The 23,558-nt window shown below is 37.2% G+C and overlaps 1 protein-coding gene and 1 long non-coding RNA gene across 25 annotated transcripts in view; one reads left to right on the top strand and one right to left on the bottom strand.

Moving 5' to 3' along the window:
* Positions 1-23,558, bottom strand: part of LOC126921458 (disks large 1 tumor suppressor protein) — a 538,419-nt gene that overhangs the window by 92,672 nt on the left and 422,189 nt on the right. For all 24 annotated transcript variants that reach the window (XM_050733096.1, XM_050733098.1, XM_050733101.1 and 21 more), the window contains one exon: positions 1,840-2,115. In XM_050733096.1, coding sequence (XP_050589053.1) covers positions 1,840-2,115 — 276 coding nt within the window. The remainder of the gene's footprint in view (positions 1-1,839; positions 2,116-23,558) is intronic.
* LOC126921496 (uncharacterized) lies at positions 5,899-6,603 on the top strand. Its single transcript, XR_007712360.1, has 2 exons — positions 5,899-6,037; positions 6,550-6,603. It is a non-coding gene; the product is annotated as an uncharacterized LOC126921496 (long non-coding RNA).

Raw genomic sequence — 23,558 nt, 5'->3', positions numbered from 1 at the left:
GCGCAACAATGAATGGACCTAATTAAACTAACAGAAGATACTGGTTTTTTGCAAACAGTACCTACTATCGTTTAACTAGAACGTTTATAAATTGAATTAATCGTCCTTCTTTTTAAACTAATCGATAAAAGATCGATACTTATCAGGAAATCGTAGACCAGTGAGTTACGGTGTACTGAGGCAAAGTTAAGATTCGTCGTTCAGAACGAGCGCCATTAAATTTTGAGAAATGAAATGGAGCGTTACATCGAGGACAATTAAGATTTCACTTTCACGGCGAGGGCCGTGCTTCGTTTACCGCGGTGTACCGAAACGCTACATGACATAAATTTAATTAAATCGGCCCGGTAGGAAATGTTGTTAAAGTTTCACTAACGTTAAGCCTCCTCTTAAGGGTCCACGCTTCGAGGATATTGCATAGGGGGCTAGCAGTGAAATAATAATATCCAGCCCGTAAACGCTTTTATGCTTACCTCCGTTCCTGTTTCCTAGCCACTTGGACAGGTTAATAACGCAGGTGAGCGGGTGTACAAACGAGAAGAAAAAAGAAGAAACGTGTTGTAAAGAGGACAGAAGGGAGAGAAACGTATCAAGATCGAAAGATCGAAGAACGCATTCGAAAATGCGTGTTTAAAAAAAGGAGGAAAAAAAGATACAAACATTCTGCATCTTCGGGAAACAATATTTCCCAGGATGCAGCAGGATTTCAGATTAAATACCGGGTTACTGCGTCGCACGGAAATTTATTCGGCTCGCATTTCGCGCACCACAGTAGCACGCTCAACTCATCCATTCAGATGCTAACGCGCTCGACGATCCGCGAATTTTTTTTAAATTTTTCGGTTCTTGGTTCGTGGTCGAAGCTTACGATGATGCGTTGTGAAATTAATTTATTATTTCCGACGTTCAAAAAAGCCGGCGTTTATTTTATTTCATTCCTACGCTGGTTTCTAAATGATCGTTTGGTCGTTAGAACCGGGACATCGCCCTTTCGTTTTCTTTTTATATTTTATTTTCGAGGTTCTAAAAGAAGAGATATCGCGAGAGCTAGGGAAACGCAAACGCCGAGCATTATTTCGCGGAGGGATGAGAAGGAATCTCGGTTCTCCGCAAGATATACAGCCGGCATTGTCGTTGGCCGCGATTATCTCGCGTCGAGCTACCAGATAATAATTGGACGTCTAAAACGGATTCTTTCCAGCAGACGCGGCTTCATTGTTCGGAGAGATCTTTCAAATCTCGCGCCAATTATTGTTGTTTCTTTCCTTTGTGTTCTTTAATCGATGCCTTTAACAATTTCAAAGATGATGCATAAAATATGAAAATTATATCAACAATTTTCTTCTGTACTAATCTAAGTGAAGTACTTAGATAGAATCATGAAATTTTGTACGATCTTGAAATTAAATCACTAATTATGATATTTTAAGATGCGTTTGCTACGAAGCACAAGATGATTTCTTCAGAAAAGCCTCGTTCCATTTGTTACTGTTTCTGCTCTTAGTTTTCTTTAATCGGCGCCATTAACAATTTTGAAAACGATGCGTAGGATATGAAAATCGTTTCAATAATTTTGCGCCGTAGAGCCTGTCATAGTTGATCAATGCATTGACCCACTTCATAAATTGAAAAGTACAGATAAGCTTGTAATTTCGTAATGAAATTAAAAAATTAATAAAAAGTTGCGTTAGACCGATTTGACTTCTAGAAGGCTCACATATTATTTAGGAATTATTTTTAAACAAGTATAACAAAAACTAGGTCAACATCTTATGGTAGATAAATTGTTTTACCTGTTATATACATGAAAAAACAATAAAATAAAAAATGTAAACTTACTAGTTTAACGGTATTCCCTGCTCGTTTGAGCGCATCGACGGCTGCCGCGTGTTGTACGTCGACAACGGAAACGTCGTTCACCTGGAGTATCGTGTCGTTGACGCGTAGACGACCGTCCCCGGACGCGGCACCGCCCGGTATAAGTTTCGTGATGTAAATGGCAGTGTCATTGCCGAAGTGTGGATTGTCTGTGCCCCCGGCGATGCTGAAGCCAAGCCCAGCACCACCCCTTTCGAGTACAATCTCCTCGTACTCCCAGTCATCGTCTCCGTTGACCTGTTATTAAATCGTATTCACATTAGTAAAACTTCGAAATACATTACAACCTATCATTTTATCGCAATTCGATATATTCAGTTGTCCCAAAATTTTTTTTCGTTTTATACGGAAATAATAAATGCATAGCATTTTTTGTTTTGTATTATTTCATTGAATTATGTACGATCCATTTTGTTCTATTGGAACAAATCGAAAGAAACTTTTGGAACAACTTAATGTATATCATTTTCTTTTACGTCTGTATACCTGCAATAAAATTCGATTTATTTCTGTAGTAAAGCTTATCACATATAATCTTATATCACTACTAAAGCTAAAAATTCCATCATCTTAAACAGTTTATTCGTCGAAAAACTATCAAAATAAAAACAATTATTATCGATACTTGTAGCGTTAAATTCGAATTAATATTTTCTATATTAAAGTGAAAAACAATTTTGTATCAAAAAGATTCTCGTGGAAATCTTCTCTTTTAGAGTGTGCATCATTTACTATTCCAATTCAATTTTTTAATCAAGTAGTAAAATAATTTGGATCACATTACAGATATACAGATATGAAAAATAATCGAAATTAGAACGAGTGACAGGATGGTAAGATTAACACTAGAACTACTGGCATTTGAGATGTAACTATCTCTACCGAAGTCAGTCGAAATGACCAGTCTTTAAAAAATACGTAATAGTAGAATATTTTTATATTTATTGATCTATTATTATCTTACAAAAGGAACTCCATGTTCTGAGATCATAAAAACTATATAATAACAATTTTAATAATAACAATAAGTACAATAATGAAGAATATTCAGTAGCAAAATCTTTGGTAACAAAAATGTTAAAATAAATTTCCATTGGTAAATATAAGAAGTATAATATAATAATAAGCGTAATAGAATAAATAAAATACAAATATAATTTAAATTATTAGGTACAAGATTTATTATTTATCACATTTCTTACAAATGTAAATTTTCTTCTGTGTGCATTTTTCGCAAACATATTTTTTACAAAGATTGCAAATGGTGCTGGTCTTATTATTATTACAGTACCGCATCTGACACCATTTACGAGAATAAAGTGAGTTCTTTGACGTTACTTCGGGTCTCAGATGCTCTATGTTCTATCCGTGATTTTTCATTGTCAGCGGCAAGTTCATCTACTAATTGAAACATAAAATCTTTTCTGGATATCTGCTCACCTGTGGTTTTCTTATATAAAACCCAGGCAATTATGCCAGCTAAATCTAAAATATTAAAAAATACTTGAAGTGGCCATCTTCTTGATCCCGATTTCACGCTATATTTTTTTGACATTTGGTCTGCTATATCTACCCCAAATTTTGTTTTATTATAAAATTAGACCATTTCAGATAGACCCTTTCCGCTTTTTCCTAAATAAGGAAATCCATTTACAACATACTTTGTTTGAACATCAGATGCCAGCCAAAATTTAATTCCGAATTTGTCGGGTTTATTTGGTAAATATTGCGTAAACCTGCATCTGACTTTGGTTGGGAAAAGTAGCTCGTCTATTGTAATGTTTGCACCAGGTTTATAGCAATTCTGGCTGTTCTCAATAAACTTATCCCATACGGATGATATTAGTGCAAATTTGTCATTTTTCAAACGTTGACTTCTATCATCTTTTTTGTCAAATCGAATAAATGTTAATATTTCAATAAACTCATTCCGACTCATTGTGCTGGAAAAGAAGATTGGTCCCCATTTTGTATTCCACAAATATGAAAGTTTCAAATTTTTCGCTTCGTATGCTCCCCGTACAATATTCTAAGGAATGCTTTCAATTTTGTTTCTGTAAGCATCCATTTTTTACCTAAAACTCGAGAGGCTTCTGATTCGATGCAAGATATACGTTGCAACATATGGCTGTCGATCAGTAAGGAAAATGCGCTAATTACTTTATCTTTCATAATACGTTTTTTTGCATATCCTGTGGGCCGGATATGTCTTTGAATATATTGTGCAAGGGTAATCTCCCAGAAGCTGACCCTTCTTGAATTCTTTCCCGTTTGAATTGTTGGTTCCGTCCTTGAATTCTTGGTTCCGTTTACGGCAATTTCTCTTGGACTAGCTTGTACACTTTCAGTTTCACTTTCAGAACTTGAAAGCACCCGAGCACATATTTTGCGTACATTCACAATGTTCTTTTACAAATTTTCTGAAGACTCATTTTCTTTGTCACTAATGTCACTATTACTATTATCACTACAAATTTCAATTTCTTTTTCCCCTGGTTTACTTCCTTCACAATCGGAGAATTCACTATCCTCGATATCAGAGCATTCCATTCGTATCCTTTTCAGTTTTTGCAACAATTCGAATGCTTCCAATTGTTTACATTTTCAAGACTTGTAAAATATTGCTTTATAAAACTAGAAACCAGGTCTTATTTCAATGACTATGCTCTACAGAATGACCGGTCAGTTTGACCGATACTGGTATAAGTAGCCATGACACAAAATTACATTCATTCTAAATGAATAAAACAAAATTAAAGTTTATTATATTATTCCTTTAGCTATCCCTGCAAAAGTCATTGCATCATTGTGGAGAAAAAATATAACATGAAGTAGAAATTTTAAGATAAAGTTGTCAAACAAGTCATTTTGACCGGCGTGGTACTTCTAGTGTTAAAACGCAGGAAGAATTCAGTGCAGTACAAAGGAAAACGTAGATTACATCGGTAATCCAGCACGGGTCAGTTCCTAATTACATGAGGGACTAAGCTTCCCGCAGAGCGAAGGAGTTAACTGGCTAATTGATTTTGAGGCCCGCAGAGGAGTAGATTAGGTCACGGATCTGGATCGATTGTGGTAGAGTTACGGTAGTTATCGCGAGAATGCTGATACCGTTCAACAATGTTATAATCCGTCACGCCTCTACGCTTATCACAGTACGAGATTAATAGAGGAATCACAATAGGAAAACAAACGAACTTCGTTCCTTTCAACAAGCTTTCGAAGACGGATTTTAAAAATCTCCGTACTTCCTGCTTACAACAGTTTGAACGAATCACATTTCTCATTCAATCACATGGAAAACACGAATACAGCATTTTTCCCGAAGGAAACAAAAACACTTTCAATCGCAATATTTCACACGATTAGCCAATATTTCGCATGAATCACTATTCTCCATTTTGAAACGAAAAACTGCCAATTCCACGAATGAGAAGTCACATGTTTCAATACATCCAACAAAATGTTCAACCATTTTTCCCTACACACTAAGGTGCTACGCTAAGGTTTAATTATTCCTAGGAGCCCATCGATGACTCAGCCTCAAATGAAAACAACCATCTACCGCTCTATATATCTAACCTAATACGTACTCCATTCAAGGCAGAATAGGATCAACCTAACAGAGAAGCTTCGAGCACGACACGCATGCCGAAATGCATTCCGCGTACCAGTTGGGGTATCGCAATGATTCGCGTGCAATCACGAATTCTACGATAGATTTGATGCACGCGGTTGTATCAGCCCATATTGCCTGCGGAATCGTGAATTAATCGTCTCCGAATTACCATTCTATGAAGACCAACCCCGGACAGATGGAACGCCGTAAGGGTCGTTACCGGAAATCCCTGTTACTCCCGGTAACAGAGCTCGATGTAGGTGGTACGTTGATGTTACGATGCAATTATGCTAGTGGACTGTCGCTCGGCTAATCGACGATTAGCGACTGTGTCATAGTGAATGCCATTGTTAATTAATCCGACTGCGTTTGCGCTTAGAAGAAGATCAGTTCGCTGCCACGGGCGATATTGGTCGTAATGTCTGTGTCGGGCGATAAGCGTGTGAAATATCATGGTATAACGGTGAACTATCTGACGTATGTGAAACGAGATGTGAGGCATGAGTATGATGGATAAAAAACAGTTTAAAATTGGTGCTCGTGAGTAGAAGTATTAATAGCTTTTGAATTGGATATTTTATGCAACGTTGAGAATAGTCGACTGAGAAATCTGTTGATTAGCGAAGACGAGTTAATTCGTTATTTTAGATTGTCAATTTCTTGGCTATGATTTTTTAGAGCGGAGCTGTTGTTTCTTCGTCGATAGTTTCTTTTGAACTAATTTGTGGATTATAAAATTGTTGACATCGCTTTTCACAGCAACCCTTATACCACTTTTTCCAAATTTCAACTCACATATATAAAGAAGTTAATAGAATATTCTGATTATTCGTGATTTATAATGAGATTCTGATACCTTTGTCATAAATTTTCTTAACATTCAATATATGTGATGTACAGTAAATTTCCCCTTTCTTTAAAGTGATTAATTAATTGATGGTAGAACATTTAGTGTATGGCACTGGTCTATCAAGTTGTAACTTTGTAAATACAATATGTCATGTGCAACCAAATATAAAACGTAAATTTACCATTTTATGCGGCCCGTTTAGCATGGTAGTCGTCATCGTATGTACTGAGCCACTGTTGTCAGCAACATTTTAAAACACCGACAGCAAAATAACGACGCCTAGGGGTAAGTACGATATTTTTGGTTCACATTCACCGAGTCCACTCGAACAACATACCAGATATCGATGTTCACGTATCACTACTTTTATCGCACTACCACATACCGAAACGCTTGAAAATCTCGTTCACTTTGACACTGAAACGCCTGCCACGAAGGTTCGTTCAATACAGTTGCAACCCGTTTTTCGTTTCAACTCGAGAGAAAATCTGCAACGCGGGAGCTCTTCCTGACGCGATGAAAATAATGCATAAATCATGCGGATTATTTATGACGCGGCGCCACAGCAACGTATTATCAAGTAATAATCAGTATCGGCGCGTTGCGTAATACCGTGGAAAATTCACGTTGGGAGCAGAGATTAATACGCCGCTGACGTTTGCATAAATCCTTGCAGCTACTTTAAACGTGTCGTGATACCACTACCGGAATATCTTTCGGTCCGATTATTCGCAAATTTTCCAAACTTGTGCCTCAAAATTCGAGAACAATGAAGTATAGTTCCCTAGTCTACGTCACGTTTCTCGGTATGTTTAAAATAGGAAAATTCCAAGAGCTTCACTTTATGACTACTAAATATATCTCAAACAACAGATACGAACGTTGCATGAAGTTTAGCGGCGCGACAAAGTTCATTGGAAAATAAACTCCACGTGAATTAGATCGCATTACACAATCGAAACTCTCGAAGATGAACTCGTATGTCTAAACTTTAGCGATTGAAACGTGGACGAGACGGACTTCCTTGAAGGCTGGAAAACGCTAAACTGCGACAGTTCTGTCAGGACGAGCAAGAAGTAACGTTATCCGGTCCCGTTCTCGTTCCCGCGGAGCGTCACACGCTCGAAACTGGCGACCGTCTCGCCCGCGACTCGACTGTGCTCGCTCGCTCGCTCACGCAGGTTCGCGTTCGCGCCGCGCCAGTCATCGCTATTATAATATTAGACCAGTAGCCGGCTATTTCCAACCGACTGTGAAAATATACCAACGGCACGCGTGCTGCACGAAGAAGAGACGGCCACGATGAAACAAACGTTTCGTGGTCAGTCACACGGCTCGCCAGCGAGCTATCGAGATTTATGGTTCCGTCGATCGATCGTGAAAACTCGTGCGAGCATTCGATGAGATACCACGTGTCTGTTGATATCCGTTTTCAATTTTTACGTCATTTTACGTCATTACGGTGTATGTTTTTTACGCGTTCGGCTTATAGGTACCGGGTTTCTTTTTCAGAACAGACTAATTATTTTAAGAATAATGGAAAATACGTGAAAATTACCTAGGAAAGTAGTTTCAATTTAAACAATTTAATTTGTTTAGTGAGTATCAGCTATGAGAATTAGATATGATTGGAATTATAGGTGGAGATAGGAGGATAATAGTGGAACAGAAATTATTCAATTCGCGCCGTATTTGATTTGTATTCACTATAAATAAGAAATTAAGATGTTTATAGTGAACTATAGTAACTAGAGTAGGGATGTTTATGAAAATTCACATTTCTATGGATAAAACTCATATAAACATTAGTTTCAGTCTCTAAGTATCATAAACAATATTTTGGATATCCTTGCACATTATATGTATTCTGTACATCTGTATATATCTATGTGTTTATACGTTTAAATTTCCCATAAACGCATAATAGATATATGCATATCGCTACACACGAGGCACAAATGACATTCGAAGTCTGATAAGCAAAAGAATCGGGTCTAATGCACGGAACCGACTCGTGGATGCGCATTTTAGCTTTAACCATGAAGCGTACATCATGAGCCTAGCTCGCACAAAAAAGAAAAACTCACGATAACATCAGAAAGAACCTTTTTGAAATTTGGTATACATACATTTTCTAAAGATTACGGTCTAAAAGCATTTCGTAGAATTTGTCTATTATACAACGTACACGATTGCTTTGTATCCTATCAATCTCCAGTGTGCAAGCAAATATTCTGTTACCAGAATACGATACTCCGAAATGAGTACACTCTGAATTCCTATAACAATAAGCAATTCGTTATGCATAATATAGATCATGTACATCAAATATACAACGAGAAGATCAAAATAATAACATTAAAGGTTCAATAAATAAGTTTCACAGATTGATGGATTATCAATCGGTGGTTCAATGACTCGATTCTGCTAAGCAACGGATTAATTGAGGCGCGCCGGTAATTCCGCTGGTAGAATTTGCGGAAGTTCGCCAGGAAGGGTATCCACGTGCGTTACGTGGATACGACGTTCAAAACCGACACGGTGGTCCCGGAATCTTGGCTCGAGAAACTCCAACGGTCCGAGTCCGCGCCGTTCGTATTTCGAATTAACATCGCGACTCCGAACCCACGGCTATATTCGTTGGCCTTTGTTGGAACGCACGACTCGGTGGAACATGGGTAAAGATAGCCACATTTCGTGGCAAATGCTCGTGGTTTCGGGTCACGATGACCTTGAAAGTAATTATCGACCATTGCATGAATCGGTACAAACGGATTTCTCCTCGAGTCTGCTTCTACTGAAATTTTCTCAACGTACTAATTTCGTATTTTTATTTGATTAGTGGAATTTACGCAACTGATATTTTATTTACTTACGCTGGGCGTAGCTGCCGTTAAAAAATTATTATCCTCCTGCTTCGCTGAACAGTCGAGAAGTTTAAGAAGAGTTGAATCGTAACTTTTAAATGTTGTGCGAGTTAAAAGGGATTCGAAGCAAACACCGAGTGCGGTTTTAAGGTATTCTTATCGTATTTCGTAGTAAGAAATGTAACGTGTACTATCGCTATAGATAAAATCTTATTTATATGTAGAATGTAGATAAATCACAATGATTATCGAGATTTCCGCAATACCAACGTAAATTGTAACTAGTTAAACCTTGCAATTCAACGTTTAATTAACTTGTAGATATCACTCTGCCGCGACTGCCATTTTGGAGAACAATAAAATTTTCAGGAAACCACGCAGAATTCCTGTCAGAGATCACATCATTCACTGGTCTCTGGAAAGTTTATAGACAGCGTGATTTCTACGACGTGGTTCGACGCAGCTAACGTGCTTTAACGACGATTGAAATTACCGAGTGTATCCGACGGGAATATCTCTGGATCTCGCCCTCGATGTCATAAATAGCAGATTCATCTAAAAAGGAGTTGCAAGCTGGCAAACGCGTTATTAAGGACGAGTTGACGCTTTAAAACCATCGAGCTATTTAGCCGCCACGCTGCATGCAAACTCTGGAATTATGTAGCATCCCAACATATTCGAGTAATAGATAAATTTATGCGTTTTAAAAACACAGTAAGAATGATTGAGAGAATTTATTAAACTATTCGTATCGCGATTGTCTTATTAGCTGGCTTAGGAGAATGAGTCAATCAGCACACAGCCGAACGGTCCGATTATCAATGAATTTTTTACTAACGCTTTATATATTAAGAAACTATCTATTTAGGTAACTATTCGTATTTATGTGTAGTTTACTTTGTGACAGAGCAGAAAACAAATTCAACGAGCACTAATCAGACAAAAAGTGAAAAGAATAAGACAAATCCAAAAAGTGTTCTGAAAGTGATACTGCGTGTACCGGGCTATTTCATAGTGTTATATATTTTAGAAAAATGTCAAACCTCTCTTCAAGGTTCCTTTCATCAATACTGCACGCCATAACTATGATACCAACTCCATTATAGGAGATAATATAAACATAAAAAGACGTCATTAAGAATGAAAAATTATGTAAATAGAGTAATCATTATAAGAATCTCTTTCTAACGAGTAACGAAGAATACATTAATTTTCGAACAATAAGACGGTTTCTTCATTATTATAATATCACGACGAAACGCAGAACTTCCTGACACTAGGCGGAATATTAATTTCACGCGTCAGAATAAATTCAGGCGACGAGAAATTTGCTTTTAAACTTAATACTTCCTCCTCGCTGGCTCGGCCAAGGCGAACATATATATTACGTCCTAAAGTAACATAAGTAACGCAAGTGCGCGCACGTAAGGTGCGTGCAAAAGGCGAGAAACCGAGTCGCGTTAAGCGGAATTAACGCGAGAGGTAACTCGAGCTGCTCGCGGAACACACAGCCACCTTTTGTCTTACGAAATTAAAATGAAAAGACTCGTTTCCTCTTATGCTCGAGGAAATAGCGCAACCCTGCACTGTTCGCCCAGCGCGCGTCAAAGAGCCAGAAATATTTCATATCCGCAAGCGATAGCGAAAAGTAGCCGACATGCCTCTGTCTCCCTCCCACGCTCCAAATTTCATATGTTCCTCTTGCTACTTTTATTTATTTTGTTATTTTAATTAAAATGTGCATGACGAAATGTAATTTGTGTACGAAGCTCCGTTCTCTGCGAGATTTTTTTGCGAAATATGTTGAAAAGTCTGTTTAAATCAACGTTTCGTATTTATATCCAATGCATGATTTTCCCTGATCAAGACGAATTAATTTTTTTATCCAAGCTTCCAAATTACAAATCTATAGATTTTCATCTGAAGTAATTGAAACATTGAATATTCACCCTATATGTGATATCGAAATTCATCAAACTAATGACGAATTTAATTCTGACTAGAATCTGCTTCAATTTTTATAGGAACTCTTTTAACAACATAATACCTCATATTAAAAATAAACATTTATCGCCAAATATAACTACTCTATCAGCTTCCTTCATATGTCGTTCGCTCGCTTGATCGTTCGTTTTAGGAAAAAGGATTTACGGAGAAAGTGGCCTTGAGCCAACTGATTCTATATGTAGAATCACAGAGAATCATAACATTGAATGAACGTCGCGCGTTGCAACGTGCAAATGGAACGCATATACATATCTGCGGTCACGTGCAGGATGGTACGATATTCGTTGCATCAATATTAAACATCTGCTGAGCATAGATTTGTAGCACGCATCTCCATGAAGCAATCGGGTATCGCCCTTGCACTTGACACTCGACGAGAGCCTCGAGATCAAGTAGTTCAAGTGGTTTTGCCCTGTGAATCGTATTCCTCGAATGATCATCCTCGACGTAATATGGCTTACGTCTAGAATCATCTGCGATATTAATACATTAATACAAAAACCATTCAAATTACATCAAATTGACTTCTCACGAACCCTAATTACGACAAAGTACTTAGCCCTTTCTAAACGATCCTCCTGGCGAATAGGTTTATGCAACAGATTTGTTATTCTTCGAATTGTATAATTCTACGCGTGCAATGAGGTTTCCCTTAACTTTGAAGTACATTTTCCAAGAAAAGGGTGCGTTTCTTGATTCTCGTAATTATGACAGGTAGTTCGGTCTACGTTATTCAATGTTCCGTTGCAGCTGACGCGCATAGACGACCGGAAGCAATATGCAGAGCGTGTCGCTGTTTCAATACCCTATCTGTTCGTGCACGTACCGCGCCTGTGATTAAAAATTGCATTATCCTTAACCATATTGAAAAATTTTCAGTTCCACTTTGCATGTATATCTACGTTGAATAAATAAATTCAGAAAATAAATTGTAATATTGTTCAATTTTTCTACCCTTTATATAATAGATATAGATCTATATAAGCATATACAATTTCATATTCGTGGAATTCTACAATTTACGATTATCGAGTGAATTCGAAGTCACTAATGATCGCGGTACTCGTGACAGCACCAAAATTAGACAGATTCACGTGGTAACCAGTTCGAAATGGGGCACGACCGAAAAACTTCATTTTCCCATTTTGATAGAGCGATTTCGGTCCATTAATAGCACGCGGTCCGGTGAAAGGTCGCGCACGAAAATGTGCATGAACGTCCGGCAACGTGCCAGGGAGTCGACAGCAGTACCCCGAGCGACGATCTTTCTCGCGCCTAGAAGTTGAAAAGTTTGGCGAGTTTTACCCACGGGTACAGCTTCTGACGGACAGCCAAGGTGAGAGGCGAGGCAAACGAGATCCAAGTGCAGTCCACGAAACGCGAAACTACACCCGCCTGCCGGTGACTGCTCTAACAGGCGCGGACGCATTAGCAAAATTGGAGTAACTCCAACAACAAGGCGTCGGATCGGCACTGGATTTCACGTTCAGTTTCGTTTTTCTCTCTCCTCTCTCTTAGTCCTTGCTTATTCTCTTGTTCTTCCTCTTCCCTGCATCTCAGCTTCGGCTATCCAAAGGCATCTATCTCTGTGGCACCATGGACTAATTGCAACATTATACCTAGGAAAAATCGTTGTTCGCGCGTCTACGAGCGCCGTTCTTCCGTTTCTCTATGCTTTTAATGGAGCCACCGAAGCCTTTTAACAGTCGACGCTAAAGTTTCACAGAGAAGTCGAAGTCGCGAGGATATAAAATAGTCGCGGCGAAATAAAAGATCGCTCCTTGTTGAAGAACTTCCGCGTTAAATGCCAAGTTTTCGCAGAGTTTAACAGCGGAGCGTCGTGCGATATCGAATGAATATAAATGAAGCGTGGATTGAAAGAGGAAAGTGAAGCATATTCTCGGGTGGCGCCTATTTAAACATCGGAAATAATTAAAATTAGAAGGGAATATCGAATCGTCGCGTCGGTATCATTATTACCGACTAAAGTTGGCACGTTGATATCGCAATCAGTCTGATGCGTCTCGGACACCGTGATAGAACTTGCAAAAAGTTTACACGCGGCTTGGCAACCGGCAAACAGCAAACGTTCGTCTCTGGGCACGTCGGAACAAAACGATGACCTGGCAAAGCCGCATTAATATCCTAATGGCTATTCCGATGGATCTTTCAGATAATCAACGAGAAATTTTTTCCTCTGTAAACCGAATTCCGCCTATATTTTGTCTTATAGACGAAATTCATGAATGCACGACGGAAAAAACGAGGCGAATTACGCGACGGTCTTGCGGATACCAGCGCGATAAACATTCATGAACGAGAAAAAATTGTTAAAATTTTGAACTAACGACGTGCAGGGTAATTCTGCCTGCGAGAAACAGTTTAATAAAATCCTTTGTGAGAGAGCACATTTGGCGGTTCTTGGCAAGTAATTAAAAAATTCCGGATACGTGGCGAGAAATCGAAAGAATTATTTTAAAAGTAGAAAAAGCAATATGTTATATCCTGCCCTGGATCGATATTTGGATAAGGTTTTCTAGCGTAGTTAAACGCAATTAAATTTTCAAAGAAGGTTTTCAATATTCTTCTGTTGTACAATACAATGTAACGCGTATAATTACGTTTACTTCGTTCTTTTTATACTTGTACTTACTTCTCTCTTTCTCCTCGGAAAGAAGTTAAATTTCGTGTTTAATTAGAAATATGTAGAATGAGAAAGTATGTAAATTTTGTATGAATATATGATTATTGAAACCAATTCCAAATATACGTATTTATCTTGTAATTATTATAAAACACGCGATGACTATTATAATAGATACAAATAAAATGTTGTAAATTGACAGAAATATTTCGAAATTTAAAAGATCATCTATGGTTTATATGATTTTAAACAGGCAGAAACAAAATTCGAAGTTTTCAAGACAGCAACTTCAAAATATATTTACGTAACCTGCCTTTATAATTGACATATTTGAAACATTCCTTCGCAATGAACGCGATTTAGGCGAAATTATATTATAAACTTGAATCGAAGTCATTCGACAATTTGTCGGTTCGCCAATGCCTGTGTTCATCAACTGATCGTTACTACGTATAACTGCGAAACACAGGTCCCGGGAACCGAAGGATTCTACGGATCAATCAATTCTTAATCGTGTTATTCGTCCTACGATCCAATTTTCTAACATGGAAAACCGCAAGCCTCTAGGCAAAAGACGATTATAAAAATTGGATCGTTGACACCAGCCTGTCAATCACCGACTCTTTCATTTACGTATAAAACTGGATATTCTACAAGTGGCAAAAACATTTCACGATTACGAATTTGAAATATAATATCTATACATTGTTTCCATATAATTTGAATAACGAAAGTGTTACGTTTTACCATCATCATCTCTCTAGTCAAGTGTTCAAAGAAACTTTAATTTGTGGCGGCATCGACCACGGAATTTTCCAAAGCGCAATACCGACATGCCCAATGTACCATCGATATCGCTACATTTCTTTCGCCGAATTCTCGGAAGAACGCATACGCAGCGACCGCCGCGGTACATCTAATAAATGCGTGTGTAATAGGGATATCGGAGGACAACAAAGGAAAAAATCCGTGGTTTCGAACAAAAGAATCAGTCAGTCTATCTCAAGTTGCGAAGTACGAAAGGTCTCGTAATAAGCAAACCCGTTCACAAAACCTTGATTGTTATCTTTTCTCCTAAATTGTTAATCATTTGATCGTTGACTGAAATTGTTGCTTCTTTACTTGTTATTAAACTTTTTGTTAGCAAATCAAGTGTAGTTTCTCGTATGCACTCATTCCAAACACTTCTATTCTCATAATAGATATAGGGGGTCAATCAGTTCGTACCGCTTATTGTTTAATCGTAACGAAAATTTACGACTCTCGTTGACGCGTTATCTCGCGATCGCGTCTCTCCACGAACGGTTGAAACAGAAAAAAATCTTTTATATATAATATATATATAATATTATATATAATACTATATTATATATATATATATATATATTATATACAAGGTGGTTGGTAATTGGTACAAGTGGAAAGGGAGTGATTCCGCGCGAAAAAAAAGTCGAAAATATAGAATAAAAATTTTTCGTTTGAGGCTTTGTTTTCGAGAAAATCGACTTTGAATTTTCGCACCACGATCTCCTGACTTAACTCCGCTTGACTTTCATTTATGGAGCCATATTAAATCAATTGTCTATTCTGAAGAAATCACAAGTTGCGAGCAATTGAAAGAAAAGATTATTGTAGCCTTTCATACTTTAAAACAATCGAATGCGTTAGAAAGTGTTCATAGAAATTTAGTTAGAAGAGCAGAAGTATGTGTTTGGCAGAATGGGCAACATTTTCAGCAATTTTTGTAATAATAAACTTTATGATTACTTCATATTATTTCATTATGTATTCCTAATTTTCCGTTACGGCAAAAACAAACTTAAACTGCGATAATATCCATCGAGAGAACGATCTACAGTGAGATCCGTTATAACGAGACCTGATAAAGTGCACGCGTACCTAGCAAAAATTCAAAGTCGATTTTTTCGAAAACAAAGCCTCAAACGAAAAATTTTTATTCTATATTTTCGACTTCTTTTTTCGTGTAGAATCACCTCCTTTTCGCTTGTACCACCAGTTACCAACCACCTTGTATGATATAGTAATATATACTTCTTAATATATATATATTACGATAATTACAGGTCACATGGAAGAACTGTGATAGGTCTATTTTTGTTGTTTCTTTTTTTTCATTTTTATGTCGCTTAATAGCTAAAATCAGGTATTTTAATACGAAATGATTGAACGAAGGAACATATATAACCTGATAGATTTGAAGATATCTGAAATTTATAATAAAAAAAATCTTTAAATAGATACAACCGTTATTAGAAAAAATGCATATACATTGCTTTTCCATTGAGTTTCTCTAAATTAAAACGCGGTGTTCAAAAAAGTTGTCCATAATTGAAGGTAGATTCACGCAGCGTTGATCGAAGTTTGTCGATTTTTGTATATTTTTTCATTGTTTGAAAATCCAATGGACTTCGGATTAGGATCGCGTTATTTACACACCCCCAGCTGCCAGATCATGGGGTTTCACGCACGCTTTGGATATTATTGAAATTTACGAATTACGTATCATCGCATCTATAGAACACAGCCACCGACTGGTAAATTTCCAAGCTTCGCAAATTAAATGCACCTGTAGACCCGGGCCGTCTCGCATAGTATATAATCGACCGAAGCACCAAATCTAGCGTTATAATAAACGCGATTTCGAGCGTTTAGAACGGAGACCGGCGCACGCTTAATACCATGGAACTAACTCCATGGCGTAAATCATTACGCCGCGTAAATTCTAAATAAAGTTCAGCGACCCGGAGGCTATGGCATTCACGTGCGTCATTCGAAAGCTCGTGTACTTGAACGAATCAGCTGTTTGGTCCATTCGACTAATATCGACTGGTAATTTCAATTCGTTTAAGATCTCGGTTTCGAAATCAAATTTTCAGTCTAATAATCGATGCATAGAAGCTAAGATTGGGGAAAATAATAAACGAATGTTCTAGATTACAAGATAAAATGAGAGAAGAAATGGAGAATTTCGTAGCTCGTCTAGAGCGGCTTCGATTAATTTAAGTTACATGAAATTTCCAGCGAGGGGCATTGCTCAGCGCATAAATAAGGATTAAGCCGTCACGACGACAATGACATCGCTTGCGTTACCTTCGTCGCGTGAATTCAAGACTAATTTATTCATATATCGATTAAAAAACACAAGAGAACAAAAAGTTCCTTCGCAACGGCGACGCGTGTTAAAGAACGAAGGTCGGAAAATAATTTCGGCAAGAAAAAAGACTATTAATTCAAATAGAGTTTGTTATAAGCAGCATAAGAATGGTTGCACTTATATGGTGATGCTTGTTGATGACAAGTTTTCGCTTATTTGGGATTCTTGGTTTATATTGACGAAACGTTAACGAGGAACGTGATCTTAAATGCTTCAAAAGGAGAGAAACTAGCTTAAGTCATCAATCGACTAGTATTGTAACTTCGAATTAACAACTTCGAAGTTGTAAGGTAGAATGTTCGGAATTCCAAGAGCGAAACTTCCAGCAGCTCTCTTACCTGCAAATTGTTACTGTTCATTAACTTCGCTCAATCACATCTAACCCCCATTTTGTCCCTCCTACTCACCGTGCTCGCCAAATAAAGAATATAAAATCGTAATATAAATTCAGTACTTCTGAATTCACTTAGCTCTGTCTTTCCAAGATTTTCGTAAAAAAGCAAAAGAGTTGTAGTTGTTAGAGTCGGAAGCGGAAACATCGGAGAACTTTCTTTGCATGGGAATGTATGGACCGCGATAATGATATAAATATTCATTAACAGTGTTTCGGAGTTTACGTATGCTTGTTCCCTGGTACCGGGCAACCGTATGTAAAAGCAGAATCAAAAACGAGTACGAATGACCTAGCTTTGACATTTTAAAAGAACGAAAATTTCACTGAAGCATTTTTTAGCGTTTTTAGAATAGAAAAGAAAAAAAGAGAAGCGAGATGCAAGTTGCAACATAGTGCACGTTCAGTATTTCTTGTTGTTGATTAATTTAAGCGGCCCTGAAAAAAATAATATTACACGAGCACTTTGTATTTTCGCAAATTCTAACGTTTATAATTTACAACGCAGTTATTATTCGATTTGCATATTTTCCGACAGCCGTATAATTAATAGTTAAGCACGATCATAGAGGTAGACTTTTTCGTGCGGCTGCAGCTTTAGATTATACATGTAAATTCTGGATGAGAAACGTTTCCGTGGTTGGCACGGAATGAAATTTTGTTTGAAACGAGATTATGGTCGTAAGTTTTGCATGAAATCCATAAGCTAGTTTCAGAATAATTAACTCAACTTTAATGTAATCGCACGAATTTTGGACAACTGTGGTTCCCTTAGCCAACGAAGTAATAAAATCACCGTGGATATTTCATTGTTTTGATAATCAACGTTATTCTGCAATGATAAGAAACGAAGATACAATTTTGCTATTGATCTCCAGACGCATTTCTACATTTAGCACCAACTATTCTATAATTCTCAAACTAACCACAGTTTTAAAACAACATTCTATTGAAATACAATTATACATTTTCTGTAAAATTATGTTTTAGATGCTACTGATAATCTCATTACAAATTCAGCAACCCTTAGATTTTGAATAACATGACTATTAATGACAATGGCGATAATAAACTGTGACAAATCGAATGATAATTCAAGCGATCTTAGGTACTAATGACACGATCTCGATAATCTCTATAATCATGCAATTATCTGGAATGACAGGAGCTTAATGCAAAAGGGGTAATGATGTAAGGATGCAACTTCATTATTCTATGCCCATCTTATGAACCATTTAACTAAAGTTGGGTAATATTTCATTTTGTAATTACGTAATAATGAAACAAATCGAAATTGCGTAACTACGGAATGATGAAACCTGCTGAAATTAAATTACACCATGTATTACTAAATTAATTATAATGTTGTACATCATGCGGGTGTAATATGAAATTCTTGCTATGTGAATCCATCCTAAACAATTTGACGTCGGCGTTCAATTCCATAGTAAACGAGACCCACCATATTTTCGATAATTCACTATATCTACCTAATGAATATCCAATTTGCCTTAATTTGTAATATGAAATGTTGTTATTCATTGAAAAAACTTCCTCTTCTGCAACTAAATATTTCTAAATTTTGAACAGGAAAATTCTATTACTTTCACTCGACTACATCATTATTCAACATTCAATTAGTTATATCGAGACTTACGGACAGATAGTTAATGAACTTGAGAGTAATCTCTAAGTCACTAATCAAAGGCCATCAGGAGAGTATATGATTCACTGAGAAACACGTTGAGGAGTTAGTTCACGGAATATCACAACTTGCATCACGCTCCATAAACTACGTAATCGAGATTCTCATTATAATTTCATAGTAGATCTAAATTTCCATTCAAATGCAATATAAAACCAAATTTTGAAACAACCCTCCACTCTCATTAATCAAACATTTTGCGAATATGTAATATAAATTAATAAATATTAATGTACTCGAAATTTCTCAAAATACACAAGAACAAAATTATGCGGTGATAAACAGCACAGAATTTCACAGTTTGTCGGATCTCTATTACCATCGCCTGATTCCATTTGTGTAAACCAGTATGAGTGTCGGTGGAGATTTTACGCGTGAAAAGAAGGTACAAGTAGGATTTGACAACTCCTTCTTAGACGGCGAGGAACAGGAATATAGAAGAGGCGATTGGAAGGGAGGAATCTAAAAGAAAACCAGACGAACGTGACCGGCATAATGCAGATTCGAATTCTTCTAGACCGGGAAATCTTTAGCGGTGCCACGCTGACGTAGACTACAATCCTGGAATAAATTTACAGTTCCCCGTATTCGGTTAATACCGTGCTTGTCTTATCTCACCAGCAATTTCACTGGTTTTCCAAGCGAATGCAGCGATAACCGTTTCTCATTCCCGTTAATGTACAGTTTCGTGGTGTTCGGAAGAACTTTCCGGAAGTGAAATGTAATTCGTTAAAATCTACAGACTCATAGACTACCGGCCCAACGAAGCTTCGATCGCATCTCGTATTCAATTGTATCTGCAAGTGGAAAATCAATGAATATTAACAAGGAAATAAGATGAATTCGACGATTACAGTATTCCTATCGTCCAGTATAGTTTCGTCGATTAATACCTCGAGCTTCTATTTCGCTCAGTTTCTACTTAACACGATTAAAGGTACCTATAGTCTCAAATTCATATCTGAAATAAATATGGAAACATTTTGAAATAAAACGTTCTTCAAGATTTTATGATAAGCAGGTATATCATGACGGTTCGTAACGATCGAAAAATCGAGGAAATCCTTGGAAATCACGTGATTTCAAAAGATACTCTGAATACTTTAGTTGGGTAACCCTCGTCAGAAGTTTACTTGTACGTTCCACTTTACGCAGATAAAATGAATCACTCCTGTCTTTTCGGTTCGCTGACTATACTGTGTGTTTTCCATTCCAGGTACTATACCAGAGATCGACGAAGCGATCGACCAAATATCTTCCTTTCTGGATTCGATGACGAACTTTATTCCATTCTGGTACCACTTACGGTTTACATCCGTAATTTTACAATCTTGATCCATGCTTGCGATGCTAAAATCCACGCAGCTGTGAGACCGAGAGACCCTCCGTTCCGACCCAGAATTCAGGACGCTTTGAGCAACGAACCACAAAACTCGTGTCACCGACGCGATGTTATGATAAACAGATTTTCAGCTACCAAGGGATGCGACTTGATTTGTTATTTCTTGAATATTTCGTCGGTATTTCGTGAGACAAGTATTTTCCAATTAAAATAATGAATTTGTTCAGAAAATTGGAAAAGTAAAATGGTTAAAGATAACATATCTTACATTGAAAATGTTTATATCTGATGCTTACATTATTTGAAAATCATGACAGGTACATTTCCACTAATTTTTAAATTTTAAGTATCACTTCAGGATTTAAAGAATAATATTTTTAAAATTATGAAAAGAGTGAGAGGGTGACAAAGGATATTTATTTCGAAGCTCTTTTATTCATTCCATTTAAACTTTGACACGTTATCCAACAAACCACCATCAAATATATCAAAAAGAAAAGTCAATGAACTAATAAAATTTTCTGCTTGGTCCGACGTATTGCAGGGAAGTCATGAAAGAGAGGAGAACAACAAAGTGTGCACGCGCGTTCACGTTTAGATAACGTTGATGGGTTCCCATAATACGCAATCAAACATCGGTAAGGAAACGTTGTCGTCCTTGCTCTCTTGCATCAATTCCAATTTTCGCAGCGTGTCCGTAGAGTTCTCACATAGAAATTTCCGTATCTGACATAACTCGTAAATTGGAAGACAGGCGGTCGGAAACGCGATGACACAAACATTAAAACGAGCCAACGAGAACGTCTGTTCACGAGGGAAAGATAAAGAAAACTAGAAACCACATTTTCCCCGTGACTAGTTTCAGATAACACAGTCGTTCCCGCGAGAGAATTAAAAATTAACACGATTAAAATTTAAACAAACGAAACCAGGAGTCTGCTTGACTCAACACTAAATTAATCACTGGTTATCAACGATCGGGCGATATGAATGAAATGTAAATGGATATGTTCGCGAAACTAATAGAAGTTGCTTGAATTGCCTCATTTTTCATAGAAAAGGGAACAAAAATTGCCAGGCCACTTAAAAGGGATAATTGATGCGGAACAAAGTCCTTTTAGGGTTTATCTTGTTCTTAAATGGCTCCATAAAAGCCCTCCTAGCGCTTAAGTTCGCTAAAATAAATTGACTGGAACTGTTACGCGCCTTCTAAAAATCTGAACGAACTTAGCACACGGAGCTACCAAATCGCGTTAAACTTCGAGCGCTTTAGGTGTCATTTCATGTTACCTACGGTCCTAAATGCTTTCTAATTCTTTCTAAAATCTGTTGGCGTGAAATTAAACAAGTAGTATCAAAATCAGAAAATCAACAAAATCGTATTCATCATATTGTTCCCAAGCAGTCATCATGATTATAAGCTTATATCGTCTGCAAATAAAGTATAATTTCAGAAGACATAAATATTGATTGATAAATATTATTGTAAATATATATATGATAAATATTATTGTGAATAAATGTTCCTAGATATATGAAATTCTTTCATGAAAAATTATCTCAATGACCAGGTATGTGTACGTATATCATTCTGTCATACAAACATAAAAAATAATTAAGAATCTTTTTCTAATCTTAATAAATTCATCTCTGTAAAATGTAATTCTATCTCGTTATATGTTCCAATCAAATTTAAAGGACCGATTTAATTGTCGAAGGTAAATTCATTTAAACCACAAACCATTCTATTTCTAAAGCTGGAAATCGGTGGATCGCCACGCGACGAACAAAGCACAACCTTTTTGCTACATTCGACATCTGCCCGGATGCAGCAACGCACTATTTACCAGTTAAAGTTGATGCACCTGCGGGATTCCACGTATTTGTATGCATATATGAGGTACGAACTGCGGGCGATCTAATTCTAATCCAAACATTTCCGGTCCATTGACGACGTGTGTCTTCCATTAATGGACTATTTCATTACTGAATCGTACCGCGACTGGAAATATTGAATGCGATCGAATCAGCCTTAAACTGCAATTTAATATCGACCGGAGAGATAATATCTTTTGATATCGAGATGATTAACGATACGGTTGCTTCGATAAATAACGTTCGGCATTAATTTGTAAATAAGTGAAATATGATGAACTGTGCCGAAATATATGTTAATATTATACAAAAGGCGGACAATATCGAAATAATTGTTTGCAATACGAGCAGTGTTTTAATGAAGATAAAACGACACACGGTGCGTTAATTGTTATCTTTCGGTCGAGGACGTTGCATGCAACCAACAACATTCCGACGAACGGAAAAATGTAATTATTCGTAATGCGTACACTGGTGACTATTAATATTCATTCCGCGATTCCTGTAACCGTAACTGTGTATTTCACGCATTTCAATAAAAACAAGCGAATAAAATGATTCTGCCTCCTTCATTTTAATATTACCTAAACGATCGATAATATCGCATCGCGTTACACTCTAACGAGTAAACAAATTTCAAAATGATCCTTCGAGCCCTCGATTAATTTCAGAGATTTGTTACCTTACTTGTATATTTCAATCATAAAATTGCGACTCATACAAAATGTCAAGTAACACTCATTTCCTTCGATTTAACCAAGTTCAAAGGGCCCATAGGGTTACAAGCTCGTTCAAAGCACACTTTAAGGGCAGGAAAGCCGATTCGTGATCCACCAACGAGTAATCTCGACAATTTGCGTGAACATCGAGGGACATGCATGGACACCGACACGCTCGCGTCATCCAATGTGATTTATATGACACGTCCCGTTATAATGCCGCTCAACCATAATGCAATTCTAGGGGCTGGAAGCGCAGGAAGTGACATGAAGAGCAACACCACGTGGTAACCACCGTGCGCGGTTCGCCAATGACCTCTTATTCCGGCTATGGCCACTATCGTGCGGCAACATCAAATACCGATAGCTAAAGAACGTCATGATAAAAAATTCGCTGATGAAAAAACGTATTCGTTATGTGTACGGAAGATATTATCCCTCTTATACAGGATAATATTAGCAGTGGATTAAAGCTATTTGTTGATT

Source organism: Bombus affinis, chromosome 10 (assembly GCF_024516045.1).
Source record: "Bombus affinis isolate iyBomAffi1 chromosome 10, iyBomAffi1.2, whole genome shotgun sequence".
NCBI lineage: Eukaryota > Metazoa > Arthropoda > Insecta > Hymenoptera > Apidae > Bombus > Bombus affinis.
This window is presented reverse-complemented; position numbering and strand designations above follow the sequence as displayed.